The sequence below is a fragment of the Brachionichthys hirsutus genome, unplaced genomic scaffold (assembly GCF_040956055.1).
Source record: "Brachionichthys hirsutus isolate HB-005 unplaced genomic scaffold, CSIRO-AGI_Bhir_v1 contig_564, whole genome shotgun sequence".
NCBI classification, from domain to species: domain Eukaryota; kingdom Metazoa; phylum Chordata; class Actinopteri; order Lophiiformes; family Brachionichthyidae; genus Brachionichthys; species Brachionichthys hirsutus.
In genome coordinates this window covers 1-23533 of record NW_027180698.1, presented here as the reverse complement: position 1 = coordinate 23533, position 23533 = coordinate 1, and the positions used below count along the sequence as shown (strand labels likewise).

The following is a 23533-nucleotide window of genomic DNA, read 5'->3' as shown; positions in this document are numbered from 1 at the left end:
CTCCTAATGCACTGCCTGAAAGGTTTCCATAGGTTTGTGCGTCTTGTGCTGTTACTCATTCTCGCTATAAACAAAAAGTCGCTGAAGTCAACTAGAGTGACAGTTTTATTTGTGATCTCGGGTTACCCAGAAATTAGTATGAATAACAAATGATGTCATCCCAGCCATTCCTTGTTAAGAGGATGAAAAGGAAGAGAGAGGAAAAAAGTGTTACATTCCACTCCTCTTGTGTTATCCCTGTTAATTTGCGGTAGTTTATCTTAAGTTTAGCCGTTAATGTCTATAAGATTATTTAAATTACTGGGTGACACACATAGTATGTCATCAAAACATCTTTCCCCAGTCCTATCCTGCTGCCTCGCCAACTTGCTGTAAATACGGACAGATTCAGCGCTATTCTTTCCTCTGTTGGCTCAGGGGTGGAACAAAACTTACTTTCCTCTGCAATCAGTTTTTGGTTGAGCCAAAGGAGCAGAAACATCACTCCCCTACCAGTTGGTTCAAAGGAATAATAAAAAAAAAACCTCAATCACCTTAATGAGAGACCGTAAAGCACATGTACTATCTGGACCCAAGACTGATGGGTCCAGATAGTTGTATGTTAGATTAGCAATTAAAACACACTCTACTGAAACGAATGCCCTCCTAAATTTGCACAACAAGAGTTTAGTCACAGAAGTCTTATTACGCTCATTTTCGCCTCCATTACAGGCCCACAAGACATCATAATAAAAGTTAAGATCTGGAAACAATTTAGAAGTCATTGTGGGTTTCACGCTTCCTCTCCCTGTGCTACATTACACTCACACCATTTTGCACCCATTAACCCCTTGGCTTAAGGTACTTCTTCATTTAGGTTTAATCTTTATATAAATGAGATTTAGAAATTTATTTTTGCCCACTAGTAATACATTTTCAAAGTTTTATTGAACCCCGTGAGCTGGTGGCACCTTGCATATCTTCTTCCACCACACGAAAGGGCAAATGCTTGAGATGCAAAATGCGTTTGCATGATGGGGCAGTCATTCAATTTAGCCAATGTTCCAAGAGGTTCATGTTTGGTCTTCATGGTTTTACAATATGTTGTTGATACATTTTGACAATTGAACAGACCATGTATTGTGCATTAAATCATGTTGACATGTTTTGGAAAGATTAGGCTGAGAAGTCAGTTTAGAGATCAACAAGATTTATTCACTTGGATATTGTGCTAAATGCAGGCTAACTGATATTGACATACGTGCTCGTTAGACAATTGCAATTTGGTGAAATGAAGGAGAAATTCATTTCTGTTAACAATTTGCCAAATGTTTTGCAGACCTCCAGCATGCGCGAGTGGTGATTAAGATGAGAGAGAGCAAGAGAGCGAGAGAGAGAGAGAAAGAGAGAGAGGGAGGGAGAGGGGCTGGAGAGAGACTAGAGCGGCTGCTGACATCACAGGGAGCCGCAGCTGCAGCAGCATCAGCATCACTGGTGTCAGTCAGACTGCTGCGCAACTTCAAGGAGCAACTATTCAGTAGCGCGCGTGCCATTTAACAATTTCACAACTCACACTTTTGGTTGTGAGGATTAAAAAAAATAAAAAACTTCATGAGGACTCCATCGCCATGGACCATGTAAAGCGATATAACATCTATCCGTCTATCGTCATTTTGATGAGTAAGTAGAGAACTCCTTCAGCTGGAGCAGACTTTAACAGGCTAGAAGTTTAAGCTCCATTCAAATGGTTTTGTTTTTTGTTTAAAAGACACCTGTATATTTAAATGCTGTTTTAATTTTAACCAACCAAAATCGTTTACAGAAAGTGTGTATGTTCGTGCGCTACAGTTAAGCTTAGGTTTATCGGGTTAAACAGTAGGTGGCGCTAATTATCCAGTCAGATACTAATGAATGTGGCAATCTCATTATTGGGACAGAATAAAGTATAGTGTCAATATGACGTTTATGTTTTTTCACTGCACATAACATAATATAATAATATAATAGACAATGTATTCAGCTTCTATTGATTGAATCTTATGTACTTTGATTTCATTTATTTACCTCTGACTATGCTGCGACATCTAAAGTTGTTGTTGTTTTTCTTTTTCTTTGTATTCACTTTGAACGATACCACCACTTGAGGAAATTTAATTGGGCGTGAAAAGACAAAACTTCCCCATCCGGCTTTCTTTTTCTTCTTCTTACTTTTCATGTGAAGTAATAACTGCATTATTTACTGAAAGACACTGGTTTGTGACTTATCAGATCTGACAGGCTTAATGTAAGATGAATGGAGTGCGTGTTTATGGCCAGTACATGCCTGTCATGTGGTTATAGAAATTATGAGCTCTTCTGGATCCAGCAGAGCCGAACACTGTAACGTTCTTAAAATATCTTGGTGCAGCACATTCATTCATAATGAGGCCAGATGTGGATCACTTGCTTCTAATCAGCAGCCATGTCGTCGTGCTAGTGCTTGTTTTTCAATAGGTTCATTTTGTACTGTCTCATCTCATGTCATCACATACTTGCACAGATGTCATACTCTTGTTGCGCAATCAATCCGAAGCACCACGCAAGAATTTTTTCCAAGAAGATAGCAGTGAATACCTTTTTTATTTTTTTTATGACGCCACATTTTCTTTTAGAAAAGAGAGACACAGAAGTTCATTTTTTGTCCACTCTTACAGAGCTACAGGGGCTGGGCCAGTGTAAGTGGCTCTTACTGCAGTCAACCCAGTGGCAGGGAGAGCTTTGCCAAAGCTCACTATATTATGTCACGCCCCTCCCTCGGTTTTCTGCATCCTGCATGCAGCCCAGCTCAGCAGCAAGAGAGGGACTGTTCTCTAATACCAACGTACATGTAGGGTTGGGTAAAATTCAACAGCCATCCAACCCTATCATTATTCGGGTTCTTTATTCACTTTATAGTAACGGAAATCTAATTTAATTTAATAATAAAAAAAAAGACGTCACTAAATATCTTCTAACACTGGTAGTCCTTCAAAGAAGAAAATTGTTCATGCACTCGAGTGAAGCTGGAAAAACTGCTTTTACTCCATTTGAAAGGTATTATAGAATTATATTACTCAACTATTAAACTATTTAGTTGTGAAAAGTACTCAATTCATGTCTTCCCATATTTGCTCATCCCTCTTCCTCTATCCCTGCTTGTTTGGTTTGGCTCTGGGGATTTTAAGAAATGTGTTGAAAAGCTTTGACGGCCTGAGCCTGGTTTTGGCCAGAGCCGCGCTCACCTTGTTTTACATAATTGATTTCAAGCTTTTTTGTGGTGAATCATCTGTGCAATGTGTTCAACAATCACAACAATGAGCTCGCTAACGTCAGCATCCCTGTTCAGTCTGTTGTTCAATCCCTCGGCAGCATTCTTTCAATTATTCCCAAGGCATGTTTCCTTATATGGTGATGGAAGTAGCTGGAGAGACAGAGCTCTCTGAGTGAAGGTGGAGTTTTCATTACAGCATAGCACGGAGGCTCCTCCGTTCTCATTGAGAAATTGTTTTCCCCCAAATAGTTATTGTAGTGTAAAGGGTTCAGATTTTTAAGTTGACACACTTTTCATTGATGTAAAAATTTAAATTGTAGCCATAATGCATCTTTTTTTTTTCTCTTGTGATATTACAAAAAATAAATGATCACAGGTTTGTTGATTGACTAAGTTTTGACTATTGTGACTTCAAATACCTAACCAGAAACAAAAAGTAAGGATTAGTTACTAACCTATAACCAGAATATGTGCTTTTGAAAAATATGTATGTATTGAGTTTTTAAAATTATAATTAATCCTCTATAACATTTAGTTTATCTCAAAGCAGCAGGATGTTAATATGGCAGCGTTACTTCCCATCGCCTTTAAAGCAGCTGCAGAATATTTGAAATATATCATTCCTCTTTGTTCCTCTTCAGCTTTGAAGTTTCTGTCTGGAGAGTTAAGATTGTCACTCAGCAGAGGCATGTGATCCATTACACTCAAATACTTGGAATATCTGATTTCTTTTTTCTTTTTTGCCTCTCCTGCTCATCATCCTCAAACGTTGTAGCCGATCAGTCGCAGCACCTTTGTAAAGGAGTCAGGCATGATCTTTTATTGAGTGTCAATCGTGCAGTTTGCTTGGCCTTTTAGGCCAGTTTGTTTGTCTGTTCAGCATTTTAGTCAAACTGAAAAACCTGTACCATAAGAAATGTTGTAAAAGCATCCATCCTTAGACAGTTAAAGAGATCTCTAGGATTGTGTGTTAAATGTCTGGATTGCCTTGATGTGATCCCCTAAAGGGAAACCACAATTTTTCTCAATCCATGCTGGTGACAGGTGACATTAAAGAAAGAAACAAGAAACAAGAAACAAGAAATGTTTATTGTCATTCAGACACTCTCATGCACGAACGAAAAACAGCACTCAGGTCCCAGCTTGAGGCACACAACAAACACACAATATGGTTTGGGGTTGAAGACTAAAACAAAGAGCCTGTTCATTCATATTATCGTCATGCGTGCTGAGAGATGCAATCACAGTAGAGTAATGGCAAACAGACTGCATGTAAATTATGCATGTTGCTGCGATTTGATGTTGTGTCTTGTCATTTATTTACATTGCTGAAAGAACATGAGCACATGCATCTTAGACAAACCCCAGATGTGGTTAAAGTGATCAGATCCATGGTGCTTTCCAAACCAAGATCACCAAGATATACTGTTAATGTTTGATCTGGTTGCTTTTGGTTTCATGTTGCAACTGTTCAAACGCAAATGCCCAGAACGCTGTCCTGGTTACATTAATTGAAAGGAACATTTGTCCTTACAATTTCAATAAGAGGCCTCTTTTTTTCATTCCCTAATTTATAAAATCTGGAGACAATGGAACAAGTGCGTGCCCAAAAGAAAAGGTTTGAACTCTGTTGGAACTTTCCATGAAAACAGTTTTTCATGCTATTGATAGTCTTTAAATGTTTTTCTTCGTTTGAACCCCCCTCATTGTGGGCAGTTAAATGTTTCTAGTAATGCTGCTTTTATTCTCTAATTGCTGATGAATAGCTAGGCCGTTATTCAAGTAAATGTACCCCCCCCATCGCCTACACAACTATCCTAACTCACTCCTTTTATTAAGCTTTTATTAAGTCCTTCACATAATCTAATTGGTCCTGCTTGACCTATGGACCTTGCCTCCCAGGCCCCACAGAACAGTAATGCCACTGTCCAGGGGCCACGATAGCAAATGACTTAGTTACAGCTTCATCGCTCTCAAGTTCTATTCATGCTAGTTAATATGTTGAATGTCAAGTCACATGTAAAGTGCTCTCCCTCTCAGTCGTCCCCCAAAACAAGACTGTGGTAAGGTCGAAGTGAAGCCTTCAGTCTGCAACATGAGAAATGAAATCCAGTTCATAAAGTACCTATCCTGCTTATAAAGCTGATTTCTGAGACCACATAATTGAATGCGACTTACACCCGGATGAGCTTCTCTCAGATGGATTATTAGCAGAAGGATGACACTGTTTAGCATTATTTTACTAAGTGAATAAAATAAAGTAAAGTGACATCCACCTGATTGCTCTTGGAAATCAGAGAAACACTTTCTAAAATTCCAATTAATCCGCAATACTAACTTTTCCTTTTATCTGGAAATCACAAGATCACACATCTGACAGGGCCAGCCTTTGGTTTTCTTGCAGCATTGATCTCATTGCCACGAGACGCTAACCCCTCTCACTGTTGGTCTCTCTCCTCAGTTAGCAGCGCCTCTGCCAGTGTCTCTGACAGAGTTCCAGAGAAGAACTTTGCAGATCAGCTATTTCCTCATCATGTGGAATTAGAAGATGACCCCCAAAGTAAGAGTTACAAGCTTATTTATGTGCTGAAACACATTGTGAATACAAAACAAGTCAATCTATGCCATTATTATCACTGTCCGTATGTTTGTCCTTTAACCCCAGAGGGATTTGTGTGGCTGTTTGCCATAGAAGCTGCAGTAGCAGTTTCCGCTCAGGCATCACATGATGTCTTGAAGGCTCCAGACAGATGCACAATCACTCCCAATGTATAAAGGGCCTCTCTGTTTGGCTGTTAAGCTGATTTTGGATTTCAATTGAATTTATCAGACATTTTGGCAATGATCCAGGGAATTGATTAGTTTGCGGTGGAGGTCATGTTCCAGGTATGACTCCAGGGTCTTTTAAACGGTGTCAGCGTCGATGCACTCAGGGTCGTGGCTCAGGCATCAAATCATCCAGCGAGAGGTAAACGGTCAAAAACAACTGTCAATATGTCGAAAAACAAAGTTACAGCATTTATAAGTTGCTACATAAGTATTCATGTAGCAAGTTCACGGCTCGAGGAATGATATCCACTTTATTTATGTGTTACATTAACTCTAGCGTTATCGTCACATCCTCAATTATCTACTCCAAGAAACACGAATTAAAGGGAACGCTCTTTTATCTTTTTTTTTTCTTCTTTCAGTTTCCTCATGTGATTTTGAGTCACCGTGCGTCTGGACTTTATCAAATCACAGCGACCAAAGCGACTGGTCGGTGGTGTCTCCCCGGCATCCGGATAACGCACGGGCTGGGACGATGCCATTAACTGACCACTCGGTCGGACGTTCTGATGGTAAGAGTACAGAGAGAAAAGAACTTGGAGGATTTCAGGATGCTCGTCAAGCGTTCTGCTTATAACATATTTAGAGGTCAAAAAAGTCAGTCATTGTCCTTGACCTGTCCTTGAACATTTGCTTTGATTTTTTTTTGTTTTGCTCACTACCTATTCTGAGATTTATCCCAGTGTTGAGGCCTTTCTCCTGACTCATTTAAGGCATTTGAGGCATGAACTAATGCAAGTGGTCAAACATCTTCTCTTATTACCCTAGGGCACTTCCTCCTCCTTGGCTCCTCCCCTCCTGCTGAGAACTCTGAGAGATGTGAATACCACTTAACGAGCCCAGTTTTCCCAGGAAGCGATGGTTCCTGCGTCTTGCAGGTGGCTCTGTATGAGTCCAGTCCTGGACTGGGTAACCTCACGGTCCTGATCAAGCCTGTTCTCTCAGGTTCACCTATTCATCCTGTGGCTCTCAACCATTGGAGCCGTGATGAGCACAGGTCAGCTGACACACTTGCCGCCCCCCCCCCCACCTCCTGGATCTCCATTACCATTTGCACAGAATATATTTATTTTTGCAGCACAGCATTTCAGTTTAATTTGTTTGATAAAGCAGAACGAGGCCTACATCTTGCTGTTGTTGTTGTTGTTTTCGCAGTTGTGTACTGCTAACCAGTATAAAATGAAAGAAGGCATAAATTACTGCAGCTGACTTTTAAAACCCAGTCTGTGTTGATGATTGGTGGATGCAGGGCTGAGTGGGAGGTTCTGGAGACCGTGATTGGACAGGTGGATGAGCCCTTCCAGGTGACCCTGCTCTACACTTCATGTCTGGTATCAAATGGAGCCACTGTGACTCTGGACTCTTTGGAGCTCATAGATTGTGATTCAGGTAAGTAGATATGTTTATGTCCCGCAATAAAGGACACATTTAGGGACCAGTTTGTCGATGCAAACACACATTTTTATTATTTATTAAACCAAAAATATATTTTTCAAGGTGTTAGTGATGACTTTCAGAACTGGCAATACTGCTAAAAAATATATATTTTTGGTTTAATAAACTTCTAATATAGAAACATTTTAGTTCCACAATGCACTGGCGATGCTGGGATAGGCTCCAGCAACCCCCGCAACCTGCAAAATGGAAAAGCAGAAGTGGATGGATGGATGGATAATAGACAGAATGTGATTTTCTTACAGTGTTTTATAATTTTTATATGGTTTGCACGCACAGGACACCAAATCATCAAACTGGATGCGGAATGTGTGGATTATTTCCACTGTGGAAAATCAGAAGGCTGCATCGACAACAGCCAAGTGTGCAACTTCCACACCGACTGTCCTTTGGGAGAAGATGAGGGCTTAATCTGTGGTGAGTGGGGTTTTTTTTCCAAGGGAAATTGTGTCTTTCAATTTCAGTTGGTAAAACTTGAAAATATAATTTTGCAGTTAGTTTCTGTATCTTAAATTATGTGAAGTGTGAATAGTAACTGTGGGTGGAGATAAGGGAGAGCACTGAGAAGTCCTGAAGCTGAATTTAAGGTGACTGGCAAACTGCAGTCGTTTTACATTAGCTGTATTTAAGTTTTTATCCGTGATGAATTGCTAATCCTTTGACTGGAGGTATTAGATTATCTCATGCCAAGGGCCTGTACACATTATATTCAAAGTGCAGGAAGTACATATTATAAAGACTTTTTTATTATTTAGTCCCTGAATGTTCTCAGCAGAAACTTTTTACTTAGTTACCAGGAAATTCCTCTAATGTATTGTTATAAATTGTATTAATTTGCATCAAACCATGATTTTAAAATGTCGAAATATAAGATTTTCAACACTTAATTGTAGAGATGCACCCCTTAACGTTTCTTTCTTTATCAGATTTGTGTTTAAATCCTTCAGAAAAAAATAAACAAAAATTTGAATTACAACATTCTAGAAGTAGATGGTATACTAAGGCAGAAATTGATTGGAAAGGGTCTACCTTTTTAACAGCTGGACGGATGGTTTACGGAAAATGAAATGTGACCATTGTCTTTCTCTTCTCCAGCTGCTCTTCCTTTTGGCTCACATTGTTCGTTTGAAGAAGACGCATGTGGTTGGTCTGTGACTAATCAGAATTCGGCCTGGAGGAGGATGGCTGGAGATAAGCTTCTGGAAAGAGAAGACATGCACGGTGTCACTCTGCAGCGTACACCAGGTTGTGTGTGTGTGTGTGTGTGTACTTTTCACATTGGTGAAACCTAATGTTTACGGCAAGTTCAATGTTTATAGCTTGACGTAATCCAACAAGAATCAGTTTGTTCTTGACTTCTTGGTGTTTCACATTTTCTCCAGGGCACTTCTTGTTTCTTCAGGTTAGCGACAGCAAATCCGTTCAAGAGGCATCAATTCAGAGCTCCTTTTTCCCTCCTCCAGTCTCTTCTACTGACTGCCAGGTTTGTTATTTAAAGAGCAACAATAATTGAATGAATTTTTATTTTTCATCTTGAAAGGGAACAAATCATTTGGTAAATATGCTCTACTTTCTCCTCGTTTGTATTTGTGTGCAGATCCGTTTTTCTCTCTACCTATATGGGAACTTTAATGGTTCCTTGCGGATGGCTATAGGAGAGAAGAAGACCACCGCTGCACCATTGATCTGGGAGAGAAACGGTCGGTGGGCAGACGACTGGGAAGATGTTGCCCTACAGCTGACTGGCATTTATCATGGGTATGTAAAACACATATTAAAAATGTCTTTCCTTTTCATCCCAAAACAAATGTGCAAACATGCCAATAAACTCTTACAGTCACGATGAGGAAGTCAAGCATTATCTACCTACTTTGACTGAAAATGGAGCTTTAAACAAAAGGATCCTCTCGACAGTTTTTTTTCCAACACACAGAACAATAATTATTTGTTCGAGGTGTTAGACATATTGTAATAATATTCATATTGGATTTTACAAAAGTATTTCTTGAAATAAAAATGTGCTTTCCTGCAGGTTTAACATTAAGGTGACAGCTGTGTGGGGACAAGGCTCCAGAGCTGATATCGCTCTCGATGACATTGCAATTGGAGCAGCTTGTTTCAACACAGGTAAGCTGCAGCTAAAATGCCAACATAAAACGCCAGGGGTACGAACCCAAAAACACAATCATTTAATTATGGAAAATTATTGTATTAATTATTATGTCGATCCAATGCAATGTTTATCTCAATAAACAACTCCTACAAGAGTTCAATATTTTAATTTCAAACTCAATACATCAGTTTGCTGTGAGAATAGAACGAATGACAGAATGAAATATGTCTAACACAGTTACCCACATCATATGTTCACTGGAGATAGAAATCCCGTACACATAGACTACGTCACTGCTCGGACATACAACAGAGACTCGTCATACTTTTAACTACTTGCACACGCTAAAATGTTTTTGTTTTCAATCTTGTGAAAGAATGTTAGCTGTATTGAATTGGTCTGCGATGAATAATGTGGGAATACACTTGATACACAACTGTTCAATGTGATGTTCTTTTTGATTAAAGGAATAAGTCTGCTTTTGTTTGTGTGATTTAAGAGAAGGTCGGTTTATAATTTACAGGGGAGAAACAAGTGGTTGCGGTGGTTTCTGCTTGTTCCTTTGCAGGACTTGGACAATGCAACATTTTGTAATTGATATCAGACTCGAGTCAGGATCAGAGTAACTGAACACCCAATGATTCTTTGTTTTCCCTGTAAAATCTCTTAACGTTTGCTGTTGTTTGATGGATCTCATTGTGCTGAAGGCGTTATATAACAGATTAGAACTTTCTGAGAATCGGTGCAAGTGTTTCTGGAGACATTTAAACCCAGGGAGAAAATTGGAGAAATGTGGTGTCTAAATAAAAATTAAATGTTATTCAAGTTCATAACCTCATCTAACTTAACAAAAATGTAATACAATATGATAATATATATTTTCTTGTTCTCCTTTCTATCTGTATAAAATGTTATTGATATGCAGATGAACTGTTACACTTCTTCCTTCTCTCCCTCTTTCTTACGTCTCTCCCTTTCTTCAGATCTCAACTCTTTACTTCCCATGACAGACATGGGGGATTTCTTAAGCCCGCTCCCAGAGCCGTCTTACACAGGTAATGTACCACTTCAGCCTTCACCATGGATACTTGTGTGTGTGTGTGTGTGTGTGTAGATTTCCAAGATGACCATTAGCTACCGTGTCATTTATAATCAATACTGCATGCAGCATTTACATGCCAGTTATAGATTGTAAATATATCGTACCTACATTTACCAACTCATTCAACATCTCTAAAATCTCATGGCAGTGATCTCCTATTTTTTTTTGTCTCCATTCTCCAGAGGCGTCTTTGATGACCTGGTGGTTTAACTCATGTGGTGCCAGTGGACCCAACGGCCCAACTCAGGCCCAGTGCAACAATACCTACAGGAACATAAATGTTAGTGTCAGTGTGGGAAAGAGTGGTTCCTTGAAAGGAGTCCAGATGTGGAGGGTACCTGCTACTAACAGATACCTGTAAGTGATAGAGGGAATCACTGTAATGTGGAAGTCATCACGCTGATCAGCTATTTGTTTTGTAAGTGCATGTGTTATAAAAATTACAGATGGCAGAAATATTACTGCAGCAGCAACCACAACAAAGCAGCGAATCAGAGAACTTAAAGGTTCCTTTTTATTATATCATGGTATAAAGCAAACATGACCTCACTTTAGCACATCTCTGCAAGAAGGTAGCCACAGTGGTGCACAAAAGTTCAGAGGCATGACACATAGACAGAGCTGGGGCTATTGGTAATCTGGTTGCTTAGCCTTAGCTAATGCTTTGATCTCATGTCCTATTATATTTTGATATAGATAATAATATAATGTGATATATACTATGAACCTAAAGCAGAAAACAATGCATTTCTCTATTTTGTTATTTTATGGGGCAATGACCTCCTTAGGATCTCCGCATACGGGGCTGCAGGAGGGAAAGGAGCCAAAAACCACAACAAACGAAACCATGGGGTCTTCATATCGGCCATATTTCCTCTCAAAGAAGGAGATGTGCTTTACATTTTGGTGGGGCACCAGGGAGAGGATGCATGTCCAGGGGTGAGGAAGACTGCAAGGATTCAATAATAAATGTTAAGAACCTTGGCTGCTGTTGTCAGGGAGAAGGGAGAAAGGCAATTCACCTGGATTCTAATGTTTTACGCTGCTGAATTTATACTTTTGTGAATCTGACTTCTGTTCTAAATCTTGCAACTCCCTCTCCCTTCATGTTGCAGAGAAATCCCCGCACCCAGAAGATCTGCCTGGGTGAGTCATCAGTAATTGAAAACAACCTTGGGGGAGACGCCCGTTCAGAGTGGGCTGGGGGAGGAGGAGGAGGAGGAGGAGCCACCTATATCTTTAAGGTGAGACATATACCCTCAGCGGTATTTAAGTATTGTGTGTTTTGATTGGTTTGCTTGCATGTTGATTGGCATCAGGCCTTTCATTTCAGTAAGCAAACCTAAACAATTGATCCGTCTCACTCTTCAATTCTCTGCTGTGACGATACATTTGCAGTATACAGTAATGCAAATGATTACATGTGAATGATTGAGCATGCGCGCAGTTGAAAATGACTTACATGAGTTTCATTTCTACTGTTGCTGGTCTTACCAGATGGAGAAAGACGAGCTTGTTCCCTTGCTAATTGCTGCTGGGGGAGGAGGAAATGCCTACATGGAGAACCCAGAGTTCAGTCTGGATCAGATACCACTGGAACAGTACGAAAATAGCACCCTAGCTCCCAGTGCCAATGGTCAAACTGGTGCTGCTGGTAACGTACTTTATACACACATATTACAATGGGGATGTTAATTTAATTTTAGGGATGTTTTGATATATAGACGTGATTGTTGCCCAGGTTTTGGGACATTGCAAGTATTGCAGGAGTGTTGTCTGAATACATCCCTTTTTCTCTTATAAAATATAATTGCAGTATGTATCATACACAGTATTTAATTTTGTGCTGGTTTCTTATGTTTCCCCCAAGGCGGAGGTGGAGGCTGGAAAGACAGTGCCAATCCTCATTTGAGGGCCGGAAAGTCTTTGGTGGAGGGGTCTGAGGGCGGTTCCTCTTGTCCCCTGGCCTTGTCCAAGCTCAAATGGTCAACCTTTGGGGGTTTTGGGGGTGGAGGTGGGGCCTGCACAGCTGGAGGTGGCGGAGGAGGTTACAGAGGTAATGGTGTTCTGTCCCCGAGCCCTGAACTATAATGTTTTTTTACTGTATAAAAACTGTATAAAGTGGGTGTAACCTCAAAGTGTGACATAAACAGTCATAATTGCTAAGAATAGATTTTGATGTTATATATTACTGTCTAATTCATCCAAGCATTCTAAAAATGCCATTTTGTGTCAGGTGGCAATGCTGCAGAGGCAGATGAGATGACAGCCGATGGTCAGAATGGAGTTTCCTTCATTCATCCAATGGGAGATATTTTCCTTCAGCCTCTTGCAGGTGAGACAGACTAATCTTGTCACATCATAATGAAACTAGAAAAGCACTCAGAGAGTGCAGACCTCCGCCGAGCAGCTCATTGCCCTCCTAATTTATTTATACCGTCCACATGGTGATCTGGATCATCCTCAAAAGGTTCTAAATTGTTATTGTATCTTTATACACCAACTATGAAAAGTTAAAGTGAACCAGAGTTCAAAGTGATCCAGAATCCATGATCTCTTCTGAATCATCACCAAAATGTAATCATCTGTTCCTGGTAACATTCCCAACAATTTCATCCAGATCCTTGCGAAACATTTTTCTAACAGACAGACGCCATTGATTACAGTATAAACTGGGTGACCCTTATCTGTCTGCCCGGGCTTGGTCTTTCTACATCTTATCAAACCCAGTGGACTGAATTCATTTACATTTAAATTTTGTTTTTTGGGGGGGCTTCAAATGTGTGCTTCTCATAAGATGTTTCTTCAATTTGTTTATTTTTATATTTATAGATATATTTTTATTCTGCTTTTTTCTTAATGAATCTGCTATGGTAGGGGTTATCATTTATCCAAACCTGCAAAAAAGGAATTTCTTCCAATTAACACGAGCCTACAACATGGATACCCGTTGGTTTGTGTAAGACATTGCGGTGGGCTGTGACATCTGAAGGAAATTAATCTTTTTGTGACTTTTTGGTGGTGGGAGGAAGCCGGAGAGAATCCACTCAGAACATGCAAACTCCTCACAGAAAGGCCCCAAGTTGGATGCCCCATGTCATATGTTAAATTTAATTTTTCACTTAAAGTCAAGAAAATGACTTAATTATGGAACAGAATTAAATTATTAAATTATCAGTTAATCCCTTTGTTTGCATTTCTCTTTGAATGTGTTTGACATCTGCAACAACAACAGCATCTTTCACATGAGAATAAAGGTCTGTCTGTTGGAGCAAAGGCCAATGGGCTACATGAGGCTGTGAATTAACCAAGTGCCTTTTTTGTTCCTCGCTCTAAATAATTAGAATCAGCTGGCTATTATGAAAAAGAAGAAAAAACTACTGCTTGCACGCACGCACACACACACACACACACACACAGGTCAGGAATGAATGATCACTCTGAAAATGTCCCTTTGCTTTGGGATTAGTAATTTCTAATGATTTTCATGGTTTTTAATAACAAAAACGGAGAGTTCAGCCAACTCTTCAAACTTAACAGTGTTCCTGAATAACAAATTATTTCTAGTGTGCATCCATGTGTTCATTTGTGTGCGTACGCTCTTCCCTCTAGCCATGGAGAGCCATGGTGAGTGTGAGATCAAGGTGCGGTTGAACTGCGACCACTGTCAAATGCAGAGCTGCAAACGAGACGAAGATACTCAACTCATCCTTTGTCTCTGTGACGATGATGAAGTCCTGGCCACAGATAATGTCACATGTCTCCATGCTGCAGGTATGTAATTGTCCCCAGTAGTTTCTTTTAGTTTGCTAATAGCTATTATCTGTTAATTAATTTTAGCGTTTAACAATGCCCACTTCTCCACACAGCTCCTCGGAGCCTGACCCCACAGAGCCAGCTGTCATCGACTTTGATCGTGGCTGTAACGGTCTCTGCCATCGCAAGTGGCATTGCGTTGATCTTTGCCAGCGTCATCCTCAGTAAGAGACTCTTAGACTTTCAGTCTGTACCCCACACCTTACAATGGCTGTGAGCACAGATGGACTGATGCTGATGCTTCCAGATGTTTCTGGAAGAAAAAAAACAGGAACCCTTTTCACAAGTGCTAAATGCCTGTGCGCCACTCCTAACTGGCTCGGAATTATGCCAATAGGAATAAGCGCAGATGGACAAATAGATGCACTCATTTCAGGTAGCTGATTTCATGTATGTAAAATCTTAAGAGGGTGAAATAATATTATATTGTAGATTAATATTTCATAATTATTTTTTTAGATTACTCCAACAATGGCCTTAAATCAAAGCGACTCAAAAGGCTGATTGCCACTGTATATATAGAAAAGACTTATGTGACTTATGTTGGTGAGTATCGGGGTCTGGCGTTCTGAATTTCCTCATCACAAGATTGACGTTGCAGAAATGTTGACATTTAGTTTAGATGTCAGAACTAAATTGAATTGAGGGAAAAGTCCTCTGTTTAGGAGGTTCAGATAGTAAAACTACTCATTAAGATTTAAGAAAAAAATTATTGGTTAGATCTTGGAAAAGACAACTGTTCAGGTTTAAGTATGTAAAGTATTAAGGAGTTAAATAAGCAAGTTAAAATAAATAATCTGACGTTGGTGTTTCCTCCTGTTGTAATAATTACTGACATTATTGCATGTTGTTAGAAGTACAGACGGGGTTTGGAAAAATAAACTGCTTCAAATAGAAACAACTAGAAATACCAGTTTAAGTAATACAACTGAGGGATACACAGAAAACCACAATCTAATATACCATATAAATGACATGATATATTAGTAAAATACTGTAAAATAAGTAGTATTGCTATGCAATATTTACTGATGAAATGTCATTTTTAACTTCAACTACAGACACAATGCTGTGTTTATGGATATAAGAACATTCTGCAGTTTTATAGGACAGTAAGGGATTAAACCGCTAACAATGCCTTTTGCACTTTTTAAAGTTTTTTATGGATACAGGTACATGGGAAGGGAATCCTGACATCTTTCATTATGTGAAATGACAATAATGTACAATCTTTGAGCAATGACCGATGCTCTCTGTGTATACAGACAGGTATTAATTGCAAAGCAGAAGGCTTGTTTTCCTAATGATAACCATAAGCAAACAGCTATGGTTCATAACTGCATAACATTGTACTCCTACAATATATGAACATGCCTGAACATTGTGCACAAGATTAACAGGAAGACATTTTCTTTATGCAAATGAGACTCAGTAAATGTAATGTGTGTAATTGAGTGAATTCTTAAGTTAATAAATCAAGTAAAAACATTGCATTTTAGCAATTACATACATGTTGCTTTCAGCTGAAAAAAACAACAAGCCACCATTCAGGTTAACGGTGTCTCTTCACCTGAGCTCTCCCCCATGCAGGGGGGTAGTCTGTTCCCTGGGCACCCCAGCTCCCCCCCCCATCCTTCTCCTCCTCAACCCACCCCTCAACCTAACCCCCTAAGTCCCTAGCATCTGCACTGGGCGATGGCTCGACGGCTCGTCTTACCTGCACGCAACTCCCCCTCCCTGGCAGACTACCAACCTGCATCGGGTGAGTCCAAACTCACTGGCACAGACAGACAGTCTAGGAGCAGTAACCAAGGAGAGGACATCCCGTCTGCATCCAGCAAAACATTGTGTTCACGTGGAGATGGACTTGAGTGCAGAAAGGAGAACTCCACCAATTTTGCACAGAGTATATTTTGTGGAGTACTATCTCGTGTATGTTGCATAAAGCCGTTTGTTGCTGGAAGAGAGCTGCACAAAGTCCAGGGAACCTTTCTCAAGTGACTTCTTGTGCCAATTAGTGCCGAAGCCTGCAATTTTGAAAATAGAAGACAATCTGAGGTGTGGAATTAGAGCGATGAGATTATCAGATCACTTTAGTCCAATCTTCACTTCTGTTTAATACTGTGGTTTAAGCCTGAGCATAATGCATGCTGTCTCTGACTGAACTGTTGGTGGTCGAGTTTGACTCTGAGTAACACATGTTGTAGCAAAACAATGCCAAATTGGTGGAGCCTTCTTCAAGATGACAGCCTTCTTTGTCTTCTGAATTTACGAATGTTTTTTTTTCCAAAATTACTAACAACTGACACAACCGAGTGAGATGTGGCTTGACCCCTCCTTGTGTTACCGCTCCTACAATAGCGGTTAGACATGAATTTACTTCTGAAGCGTCCAGGCAAGAGTGGGGTTCAGTTACTCTGTGAATTCAAACAAGCTTCTTGGACTTTTAACTAAAATCAGATCTCCGTCTTGTGATTGCATTTAGTGTGGTACCGCAGGAAGAACAACCTGCATGCAGTCAGGGGACGTCTGCAGACTCCAGAGTACAAGCTGAGCAAGATCCACTCCTCCACCATCATGACGGACTATAACCCCAACTACTGCTTCGCTGGGAAGGCTGCCTCACTGAATGAACTGAAGGAAGTGCCGCGCAAAAACATAACACTTCTCCGGTATGGTACTCTGAGACAGAATACCAAGACGCCAGTTTTAAGTTCTTATGTACCTTTGTGCCATCCGTGGGGTTGATTTCATTTCACTTGTCTTATAGTAAATTCTTTTTTTTTTTTTTTTTCAGGGCTCTTGGCCATGGTGCCTTTGGTGAAGTCTATGAAGGAGAACTTCTGGGGATGAGCAGTGATAATAATCCCATGCAGGTGGCCATAAAGGTCAGTCTGCACTCTAGGAGCCACACGAGGAACAGTTGCTCCTACATGTTAGATGATGGCACCTTGTCATGTCTTGTTTTGTCATGAGGAAAAAAAAGCACAGTGAGCACTCGTCTGATTATTTGGTCTAATGAAGTATTTCTTACACTCACCTTCTCCTATTTGCTTTGCTGCACAGACGCTTCCAGAAATCTGCTCGGAACAGGACGAAATGGATTTCTTGATGGAGGCGCTGATTATGAGGTGCAGCTCTACGCTTCCTGTGCATATTTCACACTTACCAGACTGGCTGCAATCACAAGCATGTACAATAATTGATTATGTCTGGGTCTAAGACCATACTGTCTGAGGCTGTGTTCACAAATGTCCTCTGTATATTTTTGACAAAGTGTAAGGTAACTTAGCATCATACCACAAAAAAACAATAAAAACAGAAGCAATCAGGATTAGATCCTCTCCATCTTTACCGTCGGATATTTATAGTAAACCCAAAATTGCATTTACTGTATTCCCCTGCAACGGAGAATATGTAACGCTAACCTTTTAAACACCTGCTGCATAATGCATATGTATTTGTGTTCAAAGGGCCGTGTCATTTTTATTACATGCTAACTGCCGGTTTGTTGTTTGTCCACACAGCAAGTTCAGCCACGACAACATTGTGCGCTGCGTTGGTGTCAGTTTGAACATCCTGCCACGTTTCATCCTGCTGGAGCTGATGACTGGAGGCGACATGAAGAGCTTCTTGAGACAGAACAGGCCAAGAGCTGTATGTCTGCACGGCACCTTTCTCTCTCCTGTTGTGTGCGTGTGAGTGTGCGTGGTATTCACTAAAGAGTGCTGTGCTCTATCCAGGGCCAGAACTCCTCTCTCTCCATGCGAGAGCTGCTGCAGATGGCCAGAGACATCGCGCTTGGCTGTCGCTACCTGGAGGAGAATCACTTCATACACAGGTTCGGACCCACAAGTGTGTGTGTGTGTGTGTGTGTGTGTGTGTGTGATGTCTGAGTTGTGTTGGTTGCAAATTGTTCTTCTAGTGAGATTTATTTTTAGGGTATTACTCTAACCTAAAATTATAAGTATTTCTGTGTTTTTCCAGAGACATTGCGGCACGAAACTGCCTTCTTACCTGCCCTGGACCGGACAGAGTAGCCAAGATTGGTGACTTTGGCATGGCACGAGACATATATAGGTCTGTGTGATGAGTCTGAACCATCCCTCTAGCATAGCAAAGGATTACTGGCTCAAGCTATAAAGGCAGCATCTTTTTAACATGGTGAATGGGACCAGGAGAAGAGATTGTTATCTTATTTTCCTCCACTGGTCTAGATTGTAAACTACTATTCTAAATTATTGCATCTTCATGGCTTTGTGGTATTTACCTTGTCGTCCTTTCTCCTATAGCGATGATAATAATCTCTTCTCTTTTTTTTGTTTTTGCTTCAGGGCCAGCTATTACAGGAAAGGCGGCCGCGCTATGTTGCCAGTGAAATGGATGCCTCCAGAGGCTTTCATGGAGGGCATCTTTACTTGCAAGACAGATACATGGTATGAATCCTAAACATAATAAAATGCCTTTATTGTAGGGTTTTTATAACAAAGCAGCAGTGTGAACAGTCTGATCAGAATACATCGAGACAATAAATTTAATAAAACTGAACAGATGATGGAACACCAGAAAAGGCAAGCATGAGAATAACGTGCGTCTCATGATGAAGTGAGCCCAGTTGATGATCTATTTCTCCCCCCTGCAGGTCATTCGGAGTATTGCTGTGGGAGATCTGCTCTCTTGGATACATGCCTTATCCCTGCAGAACCAACCAAGAGGTGCTGGAGTTTGTCACCAGCGGAGGCAGGATGGATCCTCCCAAGAGCTGTCCAGGGCCTGTGTGAGTACTGACAGCTGGTCCATTGAAGTAGACAGTCCGGCATTTACTTCAGCCTGGCTCGGGCAGCAAGGAATAATGCTGAGAGGCAAATAATGATTTGTCTCTTTGCTGTGTAGCTATCGGATCATGACACAGTGTTGGCAGCATTGTCCAGAGCACCGACCCAACTTCTCTGCTATCCTGGAGAGAATTAACTACTGCTCTCAGGTATGGCCTACATCACACATGTCTGCAGACCCATACGATTACCATTAACGGTGATTAAATGTGATATTTATTGATTTATTTACAATAAATCATTCCATCTTTGCTTTCTCTTGTCCTGTCTTGTTTTTTTTTTTGTATCTTCCTCTCTGATTCTACTCTGCTGCTCTTCATCAGGACCCCGATGTGGTTAACACACCCCTACCAGTAGAGCATGCCCCCACCACAGAGGACGACTGTGGCAGAGTCATTCGGCCCTCTGATTGCACGTCTTCCACCCTTTCTCCACTCTTGGTGTCCCATCCCGTTGCTCAGGATTTCTCCCTGCGGGGTCTCTCCTCTCTGTCTTTGGGTTCAGCATCCCTCACATCACAGCCAACCAAACCCTGTCTTCTCCTCCACAAAAGCAAATTTGCCCACCAGGAGGTGATGTCATGCCACGAGGCTCTAGAGCCATCCTGGGCTGAGTCTGTTCCTGCTCCTGGTTTGTCAGCAGCAAGCGTGAGCGCAGGCGGCCATCGGCTTCATCCTGAGCCTCCTCTTCATCGACCTTGCTCCAGAAACAGCTCATTCTCAGGGAGCCAGAAGTTGAAGAACAAGACAAAGAACCTGTGGAACCCCACTTATACCTCCTGGGTTTTGGAAAACCTCCGGGGGAAGAAAGCTCTTGCACACACTCAGTCTGTGCCGCTCTCAAACTCCTCTTCCTCCATCGCCAACACACAGGCTCTTCAGACCTGCAACCCAACCTCAGAGAGCATCGGGGGCAGGTGTGACAGTACCAACAGCACCAACCTCAGTCCTTCCAGCTTCTGCGCCTCCTTATCTCCATCCCCTTGCTGTCAGTCACAAGCTGCTCCCGGCGCATCCTCCTATAAGAGCGCCGCGGGTGGTAGCACCAAACCTGCTAAAGACCTGGCTAAGCTCCAGAGTTTCCCCTGCGGCACCGTCAACTACGCATATGATGAGCAAAGCTATGAGACAGAGAGTCTCCCTTTGGTTAAGACCAAAGCCCCAGAAGCCATCACAAACACCAGCCCTGCTCCCATTCCGTCCTCTGGGAACAGCCTGAAGCTGGCGTTCGGTATCCATGCCGCCTCATCCTGCATGCCCAAACTGCTGCTGAAGCGCCACGCCAGCTACGGACATGAGGACATAAGGAGAGACGCCAAAGCTGAGAAACCCACATGCGACCGAGACTCAGGCTATTCTCTCTCTGAAGACCTGAGCCTTAACCCTATATAAGAGATGGATGACCATAACAGATGTTTGGGTTAATATTAGATCTAAACTTCCTTTTCTGACGGCATGAAAATAGAGTTTTGGATTTCTGGAGCAAACTCCATGAGAATGAAAACTCCACCATGATGTGAGAGCCATGACGTCAAATTATTAGAACTCCTAGAATGCTGGATAACACACTTCAACACTGACATGCACACAGATGCTCCTCCACACTGTGATCCAGAGATCCAATGCTGGACTCAGACTCTCTGGGAGACTGGTAGCTGAACACTGAAACAAGCAGCCCTGCGCTTTCTCCACTTCGCTGGTTATGGCTGCCACATATAACGGCTGGAGTTGGACGTGCGCACCGATCCAATTTGTTTTAGTTTTTTCTCAAAAGCATTGACAGTACTATATTTAGCATCATAGTAAACAATTTATAGGAATTTATGTTGTTGTGTAAAATATGACAAGAATATTGAATTTTTTTGGGAGGAGAAAGCTTTGTTTTATTTTAAAGTTGTAGCATTACAAACCCTTTTCTTTTATAATTGCTGCATATGTGAAAGTAAAACTTATTAGAATTTACAGTCTGATTTGCTTTCATCCTAAATACTGTGAAAACACATATACACTGTAGCCGAGTGTGACATACTGCAATGATGTGTATTTTATGAAAATATGTTAAACGGTATCTCAATTTGGTTTCTAATCATGAAGATTCATTCTTGAGTTTCAACTGCAGTTTGGCAAAAAGAAAAAAAGAACAACTCAGCAGAACTGGAGTTCTCATTAGATTGAACGCCAATGTTTGGTTAAGTATGGGATTTTGGATCCATATTAACAAGTGGTAGTTAAAATGGTACGAGATCATTAACCCACCTACACGTTGCTTTTTGTACAGATTGAGAAAATAGATAATATGTCCAGTAGGCTTTGGGAGGTTGTCTTTACCCTCAAACTATTTTGTTTATTTTTAATCTTTCTGCCAAACTGATTGGATCTTCGTTTGGTATGTTTTTTCATTTCTTGACTCTCTTACCCCATGTCAAAATATTTACTGTATATGACTCTTATATGTGTCTAGAATATGATAATGACCATGCAGCTGTGAAAATGTTTTCGTACTTACTTCTGTGCACTGGACTAACACATTATATTAGTAGTTGATTTTACCTTTTATTTATATTCAATTATGTTATTAATAGATCTGTATCACTGCCATTACATTACCTGTGCACTGCATCAGCTGCTGCAGCGCTGGTAGTACCTATGTTTATACAGCAGGGGGAGCTGAAGCTTTGCTTTACCAACCATGCTGCTGCAGCTCTCTCAGTTCAGACAATTATGATTTGTGCACACCTCTACCCAGTATTTCTGTATTCAGGTTATTCTTATTTAATCACTGTGTAGTTACAGCAATTTTTTTAAATATATAAATTAATGGTTACGTTTCTATCCGGGTTCTATATGTCTGTTTTTATGGTCAGGTCTGCTGATTTTATCGTGTTTCACATGACATAACTCACCAAAGGTTTTGCATAATTTTCTAAAGACCTTCAAGAAAGATGCTTGTTGGAATTTATTTTACACGGCCCGGTGTATTTTATTCCCCCCCCCTGCATTCTTTGTGTAGCTGAGAATGTTATGCCTCAGCCAAAAGCCCTTCTATGCAATATATTATCTTTACAACTGACCCAACTATGTACCAATAAATCGATTATTCGAGTTTGATCAGTTCCAGAGCTTTATTCCAATTATACAAAATGGGAACCTTTATGAAGGTCTGATGAACATGAGATACCACAATAGTATTTTCCCTTATTTTATTCTCTCTCTCTCTTGCTCTCTCTCTCTGTATATATATATATATACACGTACACACACATGCACATATTCAACAGAATAACAAATAGAAATAACTTAAGTTCAATTAGAATGTTCAGAATTAAGTGAGTTTGACTGGGGTCACCATAGTTTACTTAATAAACGGTGTACTGTATATTAAGGCGGAGTCTTTGCTACAGAGACCAGCATAGATCTTCAGCTGCAGTTGATAACCCATCTCGCTTTCCTGCCTCTTTACAGCTGTCACTATTTATATCAATTAGAACCCCCTCAAAAAACATATATAAATTAAAGATTAGATACAAGAATAAAAGAAAGTAAATAAAAATGGCTATACCGGTACAGTAAAAGAGTTTGCCTGAACAGTGACAGCTAGTTTTGCAGTACTGTATTGACACTGCTGTAGTTATATAACTGTGACACTGCACAGAATGAATATTACACAAGTATGGCATCATAAGAAGGATTTCTTCTTGTTTTATTTTTTTTTAATCATCATCGTTTCACCTCTGAAAAGAAGACTGCCTCTCACTGCTGATCATTTTGTAGAAAGCTCACTTAGTGTCAGCACATTTACCCAATCTTTCAGTAACTGCACACACATTCTCTGCTTATCTTATCTTTTCCATCCATCTTTGGGGTTTTTTCGGTCAGTGAATTCATTATTCATGAATCTTCCTGGTTTTAACCTTTGCTAACTGTTCTGACTTTGCACCCAGAACACATCAACATAAAGGAAAGCAGACTGATATGTTTGTTAAACGGTCTGAGTTACTTTCATTCATCAATAAGTCAAAGGTCACATATCACCTCTGGCTGCAGCTTGCTTATTTTCTTCGGTGACCGTCCCAAAGGCATCATCACTAGTCCCTCCATTGCTTACAGACTGGAAGG

The 23533-nt window shown here is 40.7% G+C and overlaps 1 protein-coding gene across 1 annotated transcript; it reads left to right on the top strand.

Moving 5' to 3' along the window:
* Positions 1 to 1607: 1607 nt before the first annotated feature.
* ltk (leukocyte receptor tyrosine kinase) lies at positions 1608 to 20809 on the top strand. Its single transcript, XM_068759475.1, has 29 exons — positions 1608 to 1659; positions 5730 to 5828; positions 6460 to 6609; positions 6866 to 7094; positions 7347 to 7486; positions 7832 to 7969; positions 8648 to 8797; positions 8935 to 9035; positions 9150 to 9310; positions 9585 to 9679; positions 10649 to 10720; positions 10950 to 11124; positions 11556 to 11706; positions 11883 to 12011; positions 12265 to 12421; positions 12638 to 12823; positions 13004 to 13102; positions 14380 to 14541; positions 14637 to 14747; positions 17069 to 17255; positions 17381 to 17471; positions 17650 to 17714; positions 18111 to 18240; positions 18327 to 18424; positions 18571 to 18663; positions 18918 to 19019; positions 19226 to 19360; positions 19477 to 19567; positions 19742 to 20809. The coding sequence occupies exons 1-29, from the start codon at positions 1608 to 1610 to the stop codon at positions 20807 to 20809; spliced, it is 4617 nt and encodes a 1538-aa protein (XP_068615576.1).
* Positions 20810 to 23533: the final 2724 nt, after the last annotated feature.